General features: G+C 41.2%; 2 protein-coding genes across 2 annotated transcripts; one reads left to right on the forward strand and one right to left on the reverse strand.

Annotated features, from left to right (window-relative positions):
• Positions 1–5,182: 5,182 nt before the first annotated feature.
• On the reverse strand, positions 5,183–10,336 carry LOC134007209 (septin-10-like). Its single transcript, XM_062446469.1, has 10 exons — positions 10,180–10,336; positions 9,594–9,708; positions 9,274–9,469; positions 8,891–9,077; positions 8,050–8,211; positions 7,822–7,918; positions 7,554–7,722; positions 7,274–7,406; positions 6,804–6,988; positions 5,183–6,061 (listed from the first exon to the last, which is right to left on the reverse strand). The coding sequence occupies exons 1-10, from the start codon at positions 10,213–10,215 to the stop codon at positions 6,046–6,048; spliced, it is 1,296 nt and encodes a 431-aa protein (XP_062302453.1). The 5' UTR covers positions 10,216–10,336; the 3' UTR covers positions 5,183–6,045.
• A 341-nt stretch (positions 10,337–10,677) lies between these two features.
• Positions 10,678–14,317, forward strand: LOC134007207 (ankyrin repeat domain-containing protein SOWAHC-like). Its single transcript, XM_062446468.1, has one exon. It carries the CDS (start codon positions 11,021–11,023, stop codon positions 12,908–12,910), a length of 1,890 nt encoding a protein of 629 aa, XP_062302452.1. The 5' UTR covers positions 10,678–11,020; the 3' UTR covers positions 12,911–14,317.
• The last annotated feature ends 3,622 nt before the right edge of the window (positions 14,318–17,939 follow it).

Genomic DNA, 17,939 nt, shown 5'->3' on the forward strand with positions numbered 1-17,939 from the left:
GTATGCCCAAAACATGCAAATTATTTGTTTCTTATTCTTGAAATGATTGTGCTGTTTTATTTCCTTGCTGTTTGAATCTGATTCTATTATGCCAAGCAATCTCAATGTTTAATGTTCGTTCTTTCCTAACACTGTTTGGACTATTTCTCCTATTTCTCCTTGTGTAGTAATGTTTCTTTACTTCTTACTCTGTGAGAATCTACTTGACCTCAATCTGATTTCTATAACATCTTGATGAACATTTTTTCCACTCAGTCTGAGAAATCCTTTAAAAATGTTTGAATGTCTGCTTATTCTCTTATTCTGAAGATATGTGAAAACGCATGTTGACTTGACATGCACTGCAGTAGATCTCTGGTTGTTGGTAACACACAAATGTTTGAATACTGTCATATGCGACAGGCGATTCTCGAAAGGGGACCAAACCATTTGAAAGCACTATATTAGAATGTGGGCTGTTCTATTTATGCATTCTCTGACCACAGTTGGGAGGGCTGACCACTCCTCTGCAGTTCTGTATGGGTTCATGCACTTTGCATGTTGGCCCTGTTCCATCAAGAATGTGCGGCTAATGCATGAGCTCTCTTTCTTTCTCTTCTCTCTAAAGCATGGAAAAAGATATTTCAAACCAGATGAAAAAGCACTATACTGTATTAAAATGAGGAAAGATCTAGAAATTGGGGTATAAATAAATGATAACATAGTCATTTTGTATACAGTTGTCTTTCTTTATCTGATATGTACCCACTTTCAATTCATGAGAAATTCAATTCAGCCCTCCACATTAACACTATTTTCCTACAATTTCCATCATACAATTTCATTACTATGAGGTCATGGATTTAAAAGAATAATTTCAAATCATATGACACTAGATTTTGTTACATAACTGTATAGGGACAAACATCTGCATATGACAATTGGAAATTGAGAATAGTGGAGTGGCCATGATGTCGACACGTCAGCCGGCTGCTGCTGTGCTATCTGAGCCACCCTGTACTCCATCTCCACAGGAGGTTTTACTGGACTATTACTTTGTGTCCTATCAGCTCCTAGCACCTGTGCAACATGAGAAGCACAGATAATCTCGGCATGGATTACCTTTCCTTTCGGATTTCTTATGGGAGCTACCAGACAAACAAATAAATAACTCTTTTTTAATAATCACGTTTTTACACAAGGATTGCTGACAGCTTTCCCAATTCCACGAAGGGAAACAAAAGACAGTCTGGTCATAGTTCTGCTGAAGCCCTGGGTCTGTTCCCCAGCTGGACCAAAAGTCAAGAGCAACACTTGAAATCGGACCAGTCTGAAGGTGAAGGAGGATTAGTGAGTAAAACCTTCCCATGCTTCCTTCGTGTTTTCTCTGCCATTTATATTTCATGAAGTTAAGACTCTTAAAGGTGAAACAGTAAAGGGGTCTTGGTGCCCTCTACGTCTCCCTTGTGTCCATTCCTGTATGAATGAATTGCTTCCTACGGGCAACTAAATGAAGTATTAATTCATTAAACTGTTTCATCTCTAACTATTTAAACATAAGCCTAAACATTTCTGAACTGAGATGGATGTTTGTATAGAGTTGCAATGCTCAGTGCACATGTGGAAGGACCCCCCCCCCCCCCTCACCCCCCTTGCCCCAACACACACGCACCCATACACACGGCTGCCATCCAGTAAGCCATCCATTAGAACATCTCTTCATTTGTCACAGTCCGTTTCCCCTGTGATCAGACCTCATTAACCATCTAATGGACCTGTGGACCCAGTGTACATACTGTACAGTGCATCACCCCCTCCTGAACAGATGTTAGGGAAGCTAACTGAGAATCTGTATCAGCAAAGTTGCTTTGCACAAATTGACAACGAGACAAAATTGACAGTTTACATTGAAAGTCTCAAATGGTGGATGGGCATCCAGTCATCTACAAACTCCCATATTCCCCATTTACAGCAGGAAAACATCTAAATGCCACCAGTTTGCAAACCTTCAGGAGTAGGTGGCCCAGTGACACGGAGACGGTCCCTAGGTTTACTGTCGAAATCACTTTAAATCGACTGTTGGAATTGAGAGCCTTGCCAGTGATGTGTATTGGAATCATATCAATGTCAATCATGCTCGTTTGATTTTTGATCTAATAACATAATACATTTATGCCATAGAACAGTTTTTTTCTCAGTACTGGGCAACAAACGCCTGTTTTCTGGAAGCAAATTGTGAATTGCTGACTTCTGTGTGTTGTTCTCTGGTCAGCAAAAGAGAGTGTAACAGAAGTGCCCAGACCCTAAATGGCACCATTACAAGCTGCTTAGCTGTTTATTCATGAAAGGCACAGGAGACCTGAGGCTCCACAGAGACCAATATTGCCCCAGTCACAGAGTCTGCAAAAACACTCTGTCATCAGACTCCATGCATCTCACTGGACCACAGTCACACTGGTGAGGAAGCCATATGTCACAGCACATGTTAATTTAGCCAATGGCTGTATTTGTGTTTAATATACAAGCGGAATATAAAAGAAGTGTTTGTCCATTTTCACAAACATTAGAGAACTCTAGGGAGTGTCATATGGAACTGGGGTTTACGCTCAGACCTAAATTATGTAGCTAGTTTGATTCATGGGTCAATGAATGACTGTCTGTTATAATTGGGACAAGCTACCTTGGTGCTTTAGATAACGTTGTAGATGTTTTAGACAGCTTTGTCCTCTCCTGTGTGTGCATAGCAAGATTGCTTATTAAACCATCAAAGACAGACATTGTTTACTCAATGTTTGTATGTACTTTTGTGTATTCATGTTAACTTGACTCCCGAGGCAGCTTATTTAACAGCAGGGGCATAACTATTGTTGTACAAAGACATGTACTGTATTTTAGCTGTGGAAAGCTTTGTCCGGGTGATTTTAAACAGGAGGACACAATTGCACCTTACTAACATGGGAAAAAAATATAATAATAAACCTGTATGTTGGTCAATGTAAATGTCATCTTATATTCCAATTATCAGGCTTGTTTTATTTTCCCATTGAAACATGACATTTCCATCAGAAGGACACTTGCTTTCAACCTTATGTGGCATTTAGCAGCTTGAGATTAAACAAGGTTAATTAACATATTTTAATAAAATATTTGAATCCAAGAACATATGCACACTATCTCATTGAGATTGCCCAAGTAAACAATTTATCATGACTAAATTGTGTAACACTAACACAGCTTCAACTCACTATTCTGATACATGAATTATTATTTGTAATAATGGAAGCTAACACTTCTAAAAGACAACCAAATTTGTTCTTGAATAGGAATAACTCAGCCATGGTGGGTATCCAGAACCACACATAAATCATAACACTTGGGTCAGCAAGATCACCGGTCCTTCAAGGCCTGTATTTCCATTTTAATTTTCTGCTCAGTGGAGTTGATGTATGTGGCAACACAGAGTAGCCAGGTTCTTGCAACCGACAGATTCCAATGCTGTTATTACGGAGGACTAGACAACCTTCCCTCACTGCTTACGAGTGCTAAACCTTCACCACCGCGTCCCACTGAAGGGGTAAAGCTGAGATTTTGATTTTGTGATTTTGTGTTATATGTTATAACAATTCTTTCAAATGTGAGAAACACCACAAAATTTACAGAACTGCAACAGAATAGTGCTAATAGTGCTAATATTGTATAAAATGCTAATAGTAATGTACTGTATCTACTACACTTGTTTTACATTTGAAGGAATTGTATAGTAAGTCCAGAAATGTTTATTTTCTAAGGAAGACAGTGACTACAAAAAACAAAAACACTTTTCAATTCATATGACTTCATAATGCACAAGAGTGGAAGTGACAATGGCAGCCAAAATGAGCATTTTAACCTTCTTGATACAATTAGGTTTGCCCTTTCTGCAAACTTGCAAATGTTCAAGAGAAAGTGATACAATAATCATTGTTGCTTTGGTTTTTAGTGGAGGTTATAGTTAAGACTCAAACTTTACAAACACAGACATGGAGAAGCAAAGTCCACCTGAATATTAAATGAACATGTTTGACTATATATTTAATTGAGTGTGTAGTGTGTTAGATATAACCCCTTGGAGTGTTGCGGATTCTTAATGAATCCACAGTGACATCTTGTGGATAGTGATGCTGACTGCAGCACTTCAACTTTAAGGTCCTGCATCTGCCTGGATAAAACAGCCATTCCAAAGCACATAGCCAGCATAGTGAATCCCTAGCAATGTGGCATATTAAACTATTAATGAGGGTTCCTGCAGGTTTCAGTACGTCAAATTTAAGACCTTTTAAAGAGATTTAGTGGGTTGAGAACAAGGGCCTACACCACAACCACCTACGTTCAAAACCAGCACAGAGCGTAGTGCCAAACACATCCGTGGGCCCAGATCCCTGTAACCACAGCACACTCCCCGACTGTCCAGATCCCATCTCCCAACTCCCTCTTCCAGGTACCCAACTGTCCCACCAGGAAAGGCTCAACCAAGAGTCTAAAAAGATATTTACCTTTTATCCTTTATTTAAGGCGAGTTTTATTTATAAGTCCAAGAGCAAAAATTGATCAGTAAGAAGATCCTTCAGCCAGATTTGGACACAAGACCCCTCACACAGTATTAACCACTGAGCTATCAGGGATCATAACAATTGCCACTCAACATTTATTTAGATTGAACTATCTAGTTGTAACAACCTGCAGTTGGGGTGTCAGAAAACCAGGAGAAAGCAGGGCTCCCCTGTTAGCTCACTGGGTTAGTGTGCGTGCTCCTTCAGACATGCTGGGGCAGTACCGCAACAGCCTGGGTTCAAATCCCAATTTTAATTGGTGTATTTTAATTTAAAAGTTACATTGTGTTCATGTGAGATGTGGAACATCACCTTGACATAGTTTCATAAATATTGTCTCTCCTCTCCGCCAAACGCTTGTTAATCTCAGAAAGATTCTCTTTAGTTTAGTGTGGTCAGAAAGTAGGATTTCTTAATTAGGGGGGTCAATTTAAGGCCTTAAATTTAAAGATCCCACTGGAACCCTGATTAATTCTGTCATGCACTATTCATTCTGTCATGCTCTTTTCCTGTTGATCAAGTAATTGTTGAAATTATTATTTTGAAATACTGTAATAAAATAATCTTCTTAAGGGCAACTGTGATAATATCAAGTATAAAGACAGATGAAAACATGCATAGGAACAACATTTAATTTTATTTAAGCTCGTAAAAACTGTGTACAAAAATATATTTAGTTTTAAAAAAATCCTAAATTGTAACACTTGATTATTTATTTTCTTCAGAGGCTATCCTCCCATTTCTAGTTTTACTAACACCATAATACTGCAGCCACATAACATCATGACCTTTATGTCAAAATCTACCATGTTTAGTGTTTAATTTGGAGATCATTTGGTTAAAAACACATATTTTAGTGTTTGTAAATTGATATAAGGCACAGACAGAAGTAAGGCACAGGAAGAATATATATATATAACAAGTGTAACATTACTGGAATATTAGCACAACACTCAATTCACATGAATCTTCTATGAGGCGAGGTGGTACAAGGCAGTAGTGAAAATTATACTATAAGGCCATGCCAAAGCAATCTTCTACCAGCTGAGAAACTGAGTTAGCATGTTTGTTACTTGAAAACCTGACTCGAAGGTGGAGTGCAGCCTATTCAAACCAAACACAAAGGCAGTTAATACCATAAGCACCTTTTTACTTCTGAGCCTCCTCATGTGGGCTGGTATTCAACATCAATGAGATTTCAGCACGGTGTGAAAAAACACAACAACTACATACAAAGCAGACTTTGATCATTTGGCGCCCTCTAGCTGTTGTAGCAAAGAGTAATACGAATACATACGTTTACAAATAATCCATGCATATTAGGATACAGATATTTAGATTAAGATAAATAAAGCTAACATAACATAGACGTGTTTGACCTAACCAGGTGTATAGTTTGGATAGTAAAACAGACAAGGAAAAAACGATTATGGTTTTCTTCTTAGTGTGGTCCGAGTTCTTTGGCCATTCCATTTCTTCACATGAACCCAGAACTAAAACATAACAGAAGAGCATATGATTTAGTTAAAACATAAACCATGGGTTGAATATATCTTGTCCAACATACAACAACAAAAGGTGACTAGCCTCATGCTGAGAACTAGTGTCTCCCTAGTGTCATGTAAAATAATACGTTTCTGCACAACAACGGATTCACAGCCATGTCACAAGACAAGTTCACTTGTGTCGGTATGGACTCTACACTTGTGTCGGTATGGACTCTACACTTGTGTCGGTATGGACTCTACACTTGTGTCGGTATGGACTCTACACTTGTGTCGGTATGGACTCTACACTTGTGTCGGTATGGACTCTACACTTGTGTCGGTATGGACTCTACACTTGTGTCGGTATGGACTCTACACTTGTGTCGGTATGGACTCTACACTTGTGTCGGTATGGACTCTACACTTGTGTCGGTATGGACTCTACACTTGTGTCGGTATGGACTCTACACTTGTGTCGGTATGGACTCTACACTTGTGTTGATGACAAGTTGAGAGATAACCCAAGCAAGGGATGTGACTCCTTCACATTCTCCTCTATGGCCTAGGGATCCAAAATATGTTTACTTCGGGAAAAATACTTTATCAATCTCTACATTTGCATGATAGTCATTGATATGGTAGAGAGTGGTGTATGGTCAAGATGTTTTAAGAAGCTCTGAAGACCTGGATAAGAGCGTCTGCTAAATGACTGAATGAATGTCATTGACAGGAAGGGGGAGTGGATTACTTTTTGCGGTCCTTGTCCTTCTTCAGGTTGGTGTTGCTGTTGAAGGACTGGCCTTGGAGCAGTTCGGCGGCTGCTTTCTTCTTGCTGAAGGTGTTCATCTCGTCCTCAAGGGACCTCCTCTTCTCATCCAGCTTGGCCTTCTCCTCCTGGTGCAGCCTCTTGAGCTGCTCAAACTTGCCTTGCAACTGGAAATCCAGAAAAAGACACCCCATACAAAATCAGTAGTTCAATCAGCAGTAGAGATCAACAGTAAAAATCAACCAATAAATATAAAACTTGTCTTGTCGAGTGAATCCAAATGAATAATTGAGCTGCAGAGCACTGTAGTATCTACTGCAGACTGCGGTGCACAGAAAGTGCCTGTTATGTGTTGTAGTAGATCACTGTGATATAGTATTAAGATGCAATTACAGTTGTGAGTCAAGAGTTGTTGGTTGGGTGGGTGGTGGTGGTGGTGGGTTAGGGCGTACCTCTCTCTCGGCCTCCTTCAGCTCAGTCTCCTTCTCCTTAACTCGCTGGACAAACATCTGCCTCATCTCCTCCTCTCTCCGCTGCAGGTCCCCTAGGAACTCCTGGCGCTTGGCCTCATAGGTCTCCTGCAGACTGAACACACATTTGCAATTGCATCGACATCTCTCCCATTTACTTTGCATATAGTCTCCTTCTCACCCCGCCCCCAAAAAAACAAGATGGCAACTAAACGCCCCAGTTCAAATGTGTTCCTTAATTGGAGCCAGGTGTATATGGTACCTGACTGGTTTGCTTTCCGGGTCGGTGTCTTTGAAGCCCATCTCCTCCAGCTTGCAGCGGCGGTAGAGCTCGTAGTGGCGCGTGTGAGTCTGCTCCCTCAGGTCCTCCATGTTCACACAGATCAGCATCTCCCTCAGCTTCACAAAGTCACAGTGGTTCTCGTTTTCCACTGAGAAACAAACACACACACACACACACCTTAGCTCTGCTTACTCATCTCACAAAAGACTTTCGAGGTTACGTCCAAAAAAGGGAAACCCTGTGTCACCTTGCACCACGCCCCAGGGGTACTGGCGAGCTTTCACCATTTTATTTCCAATCTTCACCTCCTCTGTGCTCCCCACCACAGCAAAGGGCAGGATACCCTGAGAACAGCAACCCCATCACAGGTGTGGGGGACAGAGACATGACAGGAAGAAGTGCTTGTCAGTCAACTGTTAGGGAAATATGAACATGGTCTGCATCGTACGAGTGTTTGGGGGTGTTCAGGGCTTACATTCATTGCGGTGTTGATCTTGGAGACGGTCTCGTCGTCCACAGGGAACTGATAGATCTGGACACCATTACTGACCAACTCACTCATGATCTTGATCTTGAACTTGTGGAGCTCACTCTTAGAGATGGTGTCTGCTTTGGCAATGACTGGAATGATGTTGACCTATTACACAGAACCACACATGGGTCAAAATACTAGGTCGCAGGTACAGAGCAAAGACATAAAACTATTTTAAATTGTAATTAGAGAAGTCTGATGTTTTCACATAATTTACCCCTTTCTCCTATTATCGGGCTGCTGCTATTACCATGTAGTTCTGATGGTAATTGTTTGGCCAACTCACTTTCCTCCAGAAAGAAAAGCAACCATAAAACTAACATCGAGGACAGGTTCCCCCGGTTTCTAAATCCCTGAGCTGAGTCAACCTGTTTGCTATGCCAGACTTGTTCGGTCCTGTTTCAGTAAAATAACTAGACATGAGACTTCTCGTTCCACAGCATTAAACTCCCATATCCAAATATAGGAATGGAGGAGCAAAAATTGAAAATTGCTTTGAGGGCCAGGAATATGCTGTTTAGACAATTTGGTTAGCCTTTTCTCATGTGCATCCTGGCACGAGACTCTGTTCTCCCTGCCGTGACTCAGTGTTTTGAACCTATAATTAAGCTTAAAAACAACCTCAGCTGATGGCCCCGCCAGTGCATAAAGGCGTTGGGCAACGTTCCTCGATAGGCGTGGACGAGGTAAAGACACCAGGGTGTACCGTGACCCGGGCCGCGCCAAATCTGGGGACATAAGAGAGAGAATGCAGGGGTGTGGACTTCAGTCACAGTCGACTCACTTTGCTGTCCAGCTTCTTCATGGTGACGAGGTCCAGTGATTTGAGCGAGTGTCCTGAGGGGGCGATGAAGTACAGACAGGCGTGGATGCGCGAGTCGTGGTAGTTATGCAGGGAGCGCTTAATCTTCAGCTCTTCCTGTAGATATGACTCAAACTGGGTGTCGATGTAGTCCACCACATGCTGATAGCTGGGAAGGGGAGGAGAGTCAGGAAACAGATCATTAAACACAAGTAAAGCAGTCACTGCTACAAATCAGTAGCATACACAATTATTTCTAAATGTCTTAATTATGTTTGATTAATAGACAGCAATATCCATTCACATAACTGACGCTAAATTGTTTTTTAAGCGGATGAACATAGATACATCTTTGTGACACTTGCCTCTCCTGCTTGTTCATCTGGTCTCCAAAGCCCACTGTGTTGACAATGGTCAACTTCAGACGCACGTTGCTCTCTTGCAGATCGTAGGTCTGAGCTCTGAGCTTTACCTTCGGCTCGAAGTGGGAAGACTCAAAGTTCTCAAAGTTAGTGTTAAACAATGTGTCCATCAGGGTGGATTTACCGATACCTGTTTCACCTGAAAGTAATGACACAAATCTTAAGACACAACACATTTTAAATTCCTTCAAAGCACAGATATTCTTCAAGGAATTACTACACGGTTAGAATGTAATATATTCGAGTACAGCCATGATACTCACCAATACACAGGATATTGAAGCAGAACCCCTGACATGTTGATTTGTTGACCAACTGATGTGGCAAGCTATCAAAGCCAACATGACCAGACAATGACAGTGGCCGGGCATTTTTTTCCTGGAACACAAATAGGCCAATCCTTAAGTAATTCAGGATTACTCGAAATGAATACGTCAGTTCAGTGGTTTTACCAATCATATCCTGCTGGTCCGCCCTGGGTACCAAGACTTCAATTAAGACCACACTAAATAGCATTAATTAAAACCACGTTTGTCTCCAAAATGAAATATTACACTTTAAATATACATGATTTAACTGATAAATATACATAACAACGAAGCTAGTACGTTTAGTAAGACAACGTTAAGAATAGGGATAAAACACAATGAAAAGTTAAGGTTGGTTGACGCTTCGCTAATGAAACTTGTTATACTATATAACAAGCAATAGAACTAGCGTTAGCTACAGTTTTAGAGAAAGGCTACAGACTAGTACAGTAAACTTCCTAACTAGCTACTGTAGCTAGAGCTTTATACGTTTTATTCAGTCATGACAAAGAAAATAACGAATAAACAAACAAAACTTTACCCCCTGACGAGCGACATCCGATGAAGCCATCTCCATAATACAAAGATGAGCTAAAGAAAAATTTAGCTTTACAAGATAAATAAAGAAACTTAAGATAATTGTGCCTCCATACAAAATTTAAATACAACTATTTTTCTACGAGTGAAACGTAGCAAACTTTTTAAAGGGTGAAAACATTTGCAGGTACGTGGGGGAAACTGCAGGATATTTCATTGTTTGTTGATCATAGATTTACGCAACTATGCATATAAATTGTTATACTAGTGTCTACTACATTGTTGCACAATACCATCATTTTTTTTGTTAATTAAAATATTATTCTGTGCTTCAAGTGTGTCTCTTACTGGACTGTCATCCCCCATGTACGGAATAGTATGGACCAATTTTCTCGAAATCGGATGGATACACCCACTTTGAAACTCGTGCCATTTTGGATCAGCCGAAGAATGCCTCTACCATACACGAAAACAAACAGATGGATCCACAATGGCTTCCCAAGCACTGCAGTATCTTGCAGCTTGGTTGCTATGCGGCTGTGGTAGCTTTGATTATAGAAATGTACTAGATAGAACAGTTTGGAACATAACTTGTAATCATTCACACCATCAACTGTTCTATTATTTGTTTTTCTTGTTCAAAGTGCCCTCGTCGGGGTGCTGCAGACCAAGCACAGTTTATTTAGTGATGCGGGACAGGTCCTCGTTTTACATGTGACTAAGCTATAGCTTAAGTTAATATCAAAATAGGCCTATTTAGAAATAGGGTGCTATTAAAAGTAGGATATATTCAAGCCTACTGTCGATATTTTGTTTTCAGAAATCTGATTTGTTAAATCGTATCAATGGCGACTGAATGTACTCAAGAAGCGGTCCTTCAGTTTCTAACGGAGCGAGGGGGTAGAGTGAAAAACCTGGAATTGATTGACTACTTCAAATCTATTTTTCCAAGCAACCCTGAGAAGAGAACTGCTGTAAGGGAATGTTTTAAGGAACACGTGGATAACATTGCATTTGTGAAAATTGAGAATGGAGTGAAATTTGTTTGTTTAAAGAAAAAGTATAGAAGCTCAGTGAAGTTTGTGGAAAAAGACTCGCGCAACGGGATACATGTTGGCGTAACTTCAGTTTCGGAACAGAAGAAAATTACTTTGAGAAACGAGAGCCTTCGTTCAAATTTGGGAACATCTAACAGTTCAGTAAACACTGCAATGAGTGTCCTGTCATGTGGAAAGGTGCGCAGTTTTGAAACCGCTGTAAACGACGCTGCGCAACAAGAAATATTACCTGGCTCAGGTTACGGAACTGACAATACAGGTGAGGAACACCCATACGTTCCAGAAATATTTGTGCAAAGACAATCCAGGGAAGGAGTTGTACTGACACGATCTGTCGGCCACACAATCGAAGGTATTGCATTCGACATGGGAAATAAAATAATAAAAGACGATAAGAAAGCTTCCGCAAAGGCAGTTGATGTTCGGATGTTACCTCCAGAGATTCCTCAAATTTCAGTGATTGAAGCGTCCCCACTACCAGCACCAGGGGATGGATCCATGTTTACAATGCCGGGACAGTCTAGAGAAACTACCCTGGGACAGGTTGACAAGTGGGGCCTACATACAACAAGACACTCTGGAACTCACCCAAAGCATGATGAATCATTATGTATAGCCCAAGGAGGCAAAGATGCCAATGTGGGCAGGACTGAAATTGTGACCAAACGCAGAACCTCAAGAGAATCCCAACGTAGCCTGATGTCCAGTCACCCTTCAGAGGATGGAACAGATGAGGTTCAGATGGATTCCTTAAGTCTGTCGGGTAGCGAGAGCAATACTCCAAAGGGGAGCCGTAAAAACTTTATTGAGCTCATGATGAACAGTTCCCCCCATGTTCGACGGAGCATGGCGTTGCGCAACTCTGTTTACCTGTCTGCCAGGTACAACGACTGTTCTAGAAGTGACAGTGACTCTGCCTCAGTGGTGTCCTCCACTACAGAGGATGAGGCTACACCAGTCACACTGGACCCGCTAGAGCATGAATGGATGATGTGTTCGTCAGACGGGCAGTGGGACAGTCTGCACGAGCTCCTTGCCTGCGAACCCAATCTGATCTTGAAAAAGGATTTTGTGACGGGCTTCACCTGCCTTCACTGGGCGGCAAAGCAGGGCAAACCAGAGCTGCTGGCATTAATTGTGAATTTTGCCAAAAAACACACAGTGCCCATCAACATCAACGCAAAGTCGAGTGCTGGGTACACACCCCTACACTTGGCTGCCATGCACAACCATGTTGAGGTGGTGAAGCTGCTCATCGGTGCCTATGACGCTGACGTGGAGGCCAGAGACTACAACGGGAAAAAGGCCTGTCAGTATCTTACCAACAGTGTGGCTGTGGACATTAGAGATATAATTGGGGCATGTGGTGACTCTGAGTCAGAAAACAAAGATCACATGGATGGGGTCCGCTGGAGGCTGTCCAAGGTCCTCCAGTCCAGCCTCATGCCCCTGAAACTGCTGAATCACAGTGAGAATGATTCTGGAGATGGACTCAGCCAAGAAAAGCCTAAACTTCTTCGCAGGAAGTCTTCCCTCAGTAGCATTAGACCAAAACTTCAGAGGATCCGTTTCCGGTCACAGATTGTTCATAGCACATCGTTCAATGAGGGCAAGGAGTTAGAGGGCTCACTAAGAGGTTCTGTAAAATCCAGATCCAAGACCACTGTGTTTGGATGAGCGTCTGTCCAGAGTCAGTCAAGTATGCTGGTGATCTAATGCCAAACTACTGTGGATTACAGTTTGAGCTGTTTATTTCAAAATAATGTATTGCTTAAAACTGTTTCATTTCTATTTCTCAGTTGGGTATGGCAAGAACGGCAGGGTAGGATATCTGAAGGCGATGGATAGCATGCATTGCACTGAATGTGACCTGTTAAGCAACTGGGTAGATTACCATGAATTAGGCCAAACATTTCTGGCCTTATCCTACAGTAAGCCTCTTATCTTTCACAGGCTTCTACACGATGCCTTCACCCTCAACTAAGGCAGCATGAAGCTTTAGTTGGTGCTTGGGTATCTTCATTAGTAGCCTTGACCTTAGTGAATATATCAAGTCATGATCATTGCCCAATGGTACTGTGCCTTACATTAGCATTCATGATCTATGACTGTCCTAAACTGGAAGAGCACACTCATACCTGCAAATGTATTATAGTATTTCCTCTCTCAGTTCCAGTGGTAGACCTTAGAAGATTGTAAAAGCTTCTTGACATGAGTCTAATCTGGATTGCTGAGATCGCATAGTTATATTGAGTCAACAGTGTCTGGTAACTAAGCTTAGGATAGAGTATGATCATTTTGTTGTTAGTTTAGTTGCACATAGCAGTTAGAAACCCTTGTGAAATACGTGTTTCACATTTGCACTATTGATTTGTAAGGATAGGCATTTTCTGTTCTCGTTCACGTCTCAAAACAAGTTCAGGCCACTCATTGTAAAACATTGACTAATTTCTGTTTCTTTATGCCTCATGGTGCAAACACTGCAGTTGGGTTTCAGATCTTGTTTTGGGTTCTCTTTCTTGACTAGACCACACATGTTTGCATTGTGTGTCTTGTTTCTGTAAGCAATTATATCCCAACCACTGACTGGACATGGACCAATGTGTTGCAATACTTTAGCTTGTTAGTACTTGATGGTACAGCCAAGGTCTCCTTTAGCCAAACATATCTTTTGAAATGGGTCTAAGATTTTATTTGACCTTATTTGCACCTAAAACCAAGTACTATGTAAATGTTAATATAAAGAAGCTGCAATTGATTCTTGCTGATAGCACTTTTGTTCTGTAAAGGTTTACACTGTAATCTTAGTTTAAAGAGGTAACAATACTGGAATAACTATTGAACTACAGAAATCTGAACCTCTTTAACAGAGTTTATTGTATATGCTGTAGACTTACCAGACTGGTCTCTTGACATTCCTTTCGAGTTCATTTCAAATGATTTACTGATGCAACGATACCTTAAGGGTGTTTCTTTTTTTATACAAATAATCTTGTCACATAATTGTCTATTAATTCATGGTGTCCTCTGTCTGTATGTTATGGTTTACTAGAAAATAAAGTATATTTAGCATGTATACATTCAGATATATTCCTTGTTTTCATTATTTGCATCTTCAGCACTGCAGTCATTTGAGGGAGATACTTTTTACGTGTACCACAGGCCTCACTATCAAATGTTGCTTTCATTCCCTGTGCACTGATGTACTGGGGCTCAGGGGCTGGATTTAGAAATGCTACACCCCTACAGAAGCATTGGTCTCTACATCTATTTATACGGAAATGTTAACAGCACCAGGTTTGTTTAGGAATACAGAGAGATGAAGGTGCTTGGATTCGTCCTTGAGCTGTCAGTATGTCCCAGATGTACAGACTTAATCAGACCTGTCAATCTGTACCCGGATGTTGGCCTTTAAATATGCATGTGTCAAAACAAGAACGCAAGATCAATTGTTTCAACTGACCTTGTATATTGGTTTGTATATTTGGACATTTTGATAACCAGCAGGCCCTTATCGGTATGAGGTCCATCCATTAAATGCCAATAGCTTGGTGGTAGAGCCCATCACACATCACAGACATCCCAGATGGACCACACAGATGTGCTGTGGAATGTTTCATCTAGAACTGCAAACTGAGGTGTTTGATGTTAACCCTTGTGTTATCTTCGGGTCGTTCTGACCCATCAGTCATTGTGACCCACCGTCGTATTGCGACAACTTTACCGCATACAAAAACAAAGTGAAGCATTTTCTTTTAACCGTTGGGCTGTCTCAGACCCCCCACATTGCGAAGGTTAAAAGAAAATTATTTTTATTTGTTTTTGTATTGGGTAAAATTGGGTAAACACAACGATGGTTCGTTATGAACCTTTGGGTCATGTGACCCGAAGGCAGCACGAGGGTTAAAACAGCTGACATGCGTGTGAATCCGGATCACTATGAAACCGCATCCCATCTCTCTCTCTCTCTCTCTCTCTCTCTCTCTCTCTCTCTCTCTCTCTCCCTCTCTCTCTCTCTCTCTCTCTCTCTCTCTCTCTCTCTCTCTCTCTCTGTCTCTCTCTCACTATCTCTCTCCTTCTCTGCCCTTTTGAAGTCTGTTTACGCTATAGCTCAAGGCTGATGATCTCACTAAGTCCAGCAAGCAGGGTCAACATGACACACTCCCTCCACATATAGAAAATGTTTACAACTCCAGTTTAAAGCCATGTCTTCCATCTTTCCCAGAATCTTATCTACTACAGTTTAATATTTCCCTCTGTATTTATTTTATCTAACAAGATTAAATCTTGTTACCAATCTTGGCCTTATGACCTCCTTGCAGACTGAATGAGCTCACATAGAACATTATAAATGTATATTGTGATATATATCACAATACTTGCAAAATAATGCACAAAAATGTCTGAATAGATACATTTTCAAATGGAGGTGAAGAGGATGAGTTCCGAACTCGACCTAGGGCGTTCTGAGAATGAGCCACTAGATGGTGCTACACATCTGGAATCAAGGGACCAGTCTGCTATTGTTGTTCCAAGACTCTTGGTTGCTTGGAAGCAGTTTAGACTCAGTAATTTCAATTGTGTTGATCAATGTTTTGCTTTAAAAATGTGTTTTAGCTCGTCCATGATTCATGTCCCCCCTTTTTACTGTGAGATGTCTATCAATCAAAGGAGATCAGCTAAGACATAGCTCACCATTCAAGAGAGCCATTTAATATCAAAGATGAGATGGGACGTTTTACTTCTGGAGACGCGGGTGGTTCGCAGTGCAGTAAATTCCCTTGATTCATTGTAAATTTCCGGTGGCTTAGCCTTCACAGTGTCAAGGCTAGATCCCTCCTGTGTTAATGAGAGCACTGAATCACTCCCTGCAATGGGATGGGAGCAACCATGAATCAACTGCTCTGACGTGGTGATGTAGTGTAGACAAGGCTATACACACCAGTCTGTTCCTCTTTCAACTGAGATCAACTGTCCCTGTTGCTTGTTTGATGGAAACCGGATTCTGGAGCTTTCAATATCTTCCATTCCATGGAAAACACACTCACAGCAAATATCATGTAAATATCTTACTAAACTTTGTGTTTCTTTAAATTCCACCAAAAATCAAATTGTGAGCCTGTCTGGGTGAATATTATCATTAGTGTTGACATACTCTGCTTTTGGCAGAAGAGTGAGAGAAGGGATACATGCTACAATCCCCCTGGTTTGCAAGGCTTTGACCGGCCTAAAAAATGGTAAGCCTGGACGCGCCTGCTCACCAACACACTATGGCTGTCACACATGATGTATTCCCTGGATAGCAACTAATTCTATTTTCCTGTCTGGGGTGTCATCTTGAAATATCTGCAGAGACACATTCAATTTGCCCTGAGATTTCTAAGAATCATTTTCCACCCAGCAAAGACACAGACTTCGTATTCAACATGAACATCCCCATGACAGTTCTATTGATGGCAGAATTACACGTCTTATTAACCCCACTTTTACTAAGTACACACTAAGTACACACTGATCATCATAAATGTATGTTTATTACACAGACACAGTATGATAAATTGAGTGGATCTGAGGCCGTCAAGTTCCTCTCTGGAGAGGTCCTGCAGCATCACATCAGCAAGAATGTTTGTTCTTGAATGAAAGAGTCATTAAAAAGCAAAGGAGAAAATGAGTCATTACCCATAGTATGACAAACCAGGGCACGCATATCGTGGGTGCATTTGATTGTGGAAGCGCGGTGCCGTTTCATTACGGACCGTAAATACATAGGCATTTATTAAGGTTGTCCCTATAATTGAAGCAATCTCTTCATATTCATTTGTTTTTATGTTGCAACCGACAAAGCATGACGGCTGACCTTAATAAGGAAATCACATTTTTGTCCTCTCCAGTCTAGCACTTGCCAAACTGATCAACATCCTCCCCCTTCTCTCTCTTTCTCTTTGTCTCCCTCTTTCTTGCTGTGACTCATTCTGACTTTTTCTCTCTCTCTCTTTCTTGCTCTGTCTTTGTCTTACTCTCTGTCTATTTCTTCTCTCTCTTTCTGTCTCATGCAGTTAAACTAAATGTTGTTGTTTTGTCACATCCTTGTTATACCCAGAAAATCATAATTCCTGTGAAGCATACTTGCTTCACACACAGTAGGAAGCAGAGGTCAGTGCTCGAAGCTCAATAGAGTTGGTGCTGGAAGCTCTTCCCCCCTCCTACACACAGTGGAGAGGAGGAGGGGGGTCATCATATGGGCAATACTATTGGACAAACCAGATGAGACCATGATTAATTGGTGCAAATAAGCTCTTGACCTTGAGACGCCTCACAGTCATGGTGCGTCATAGCCCACGGATGGATTCCTTGTCATTCTTTCAGCGTACATTCTGTAGAGCTCGTACTAACCCTAATGAATTCAGCCGACATGTGAAGGTGTATTTCCCGTGGGTCCTGCTGCATCCCTCATGGTGAGTTACTGTAGGCTCTCAACAATCACATTTTCCAATTTCCTTGAGCTCCTAAACCACACAGTAACCAGGGGCTAAGTTAACTCACTGCCACTGTTCATGAGATAGCTGGAGGCAAACATAATGGGTGATGTGTTGTTTGAAACAAGTGTATCACCATCCACAGAGAATGAGAGAGAGAGAGGATAGAGAATAAGATTGACAGACAGAAAGAGAAAAAGAGATAGAGAAAAAAATATTGATAGAGAGGG

Source organism: Osmerus eperlanus, chromosome 21 (assembly GCF_963692335.1).
Source record: "Osmerus eperlanus chromosome 21, fOsmEpe2.1, whole genome shotgun sequence".
Classification (NCBI taxonomy): Eukaryota; Metazoa; Chordata; class Actinopteri; order Osmeriformes; family Osmeridae; genus Osmerus; species Osmerus eperlanus.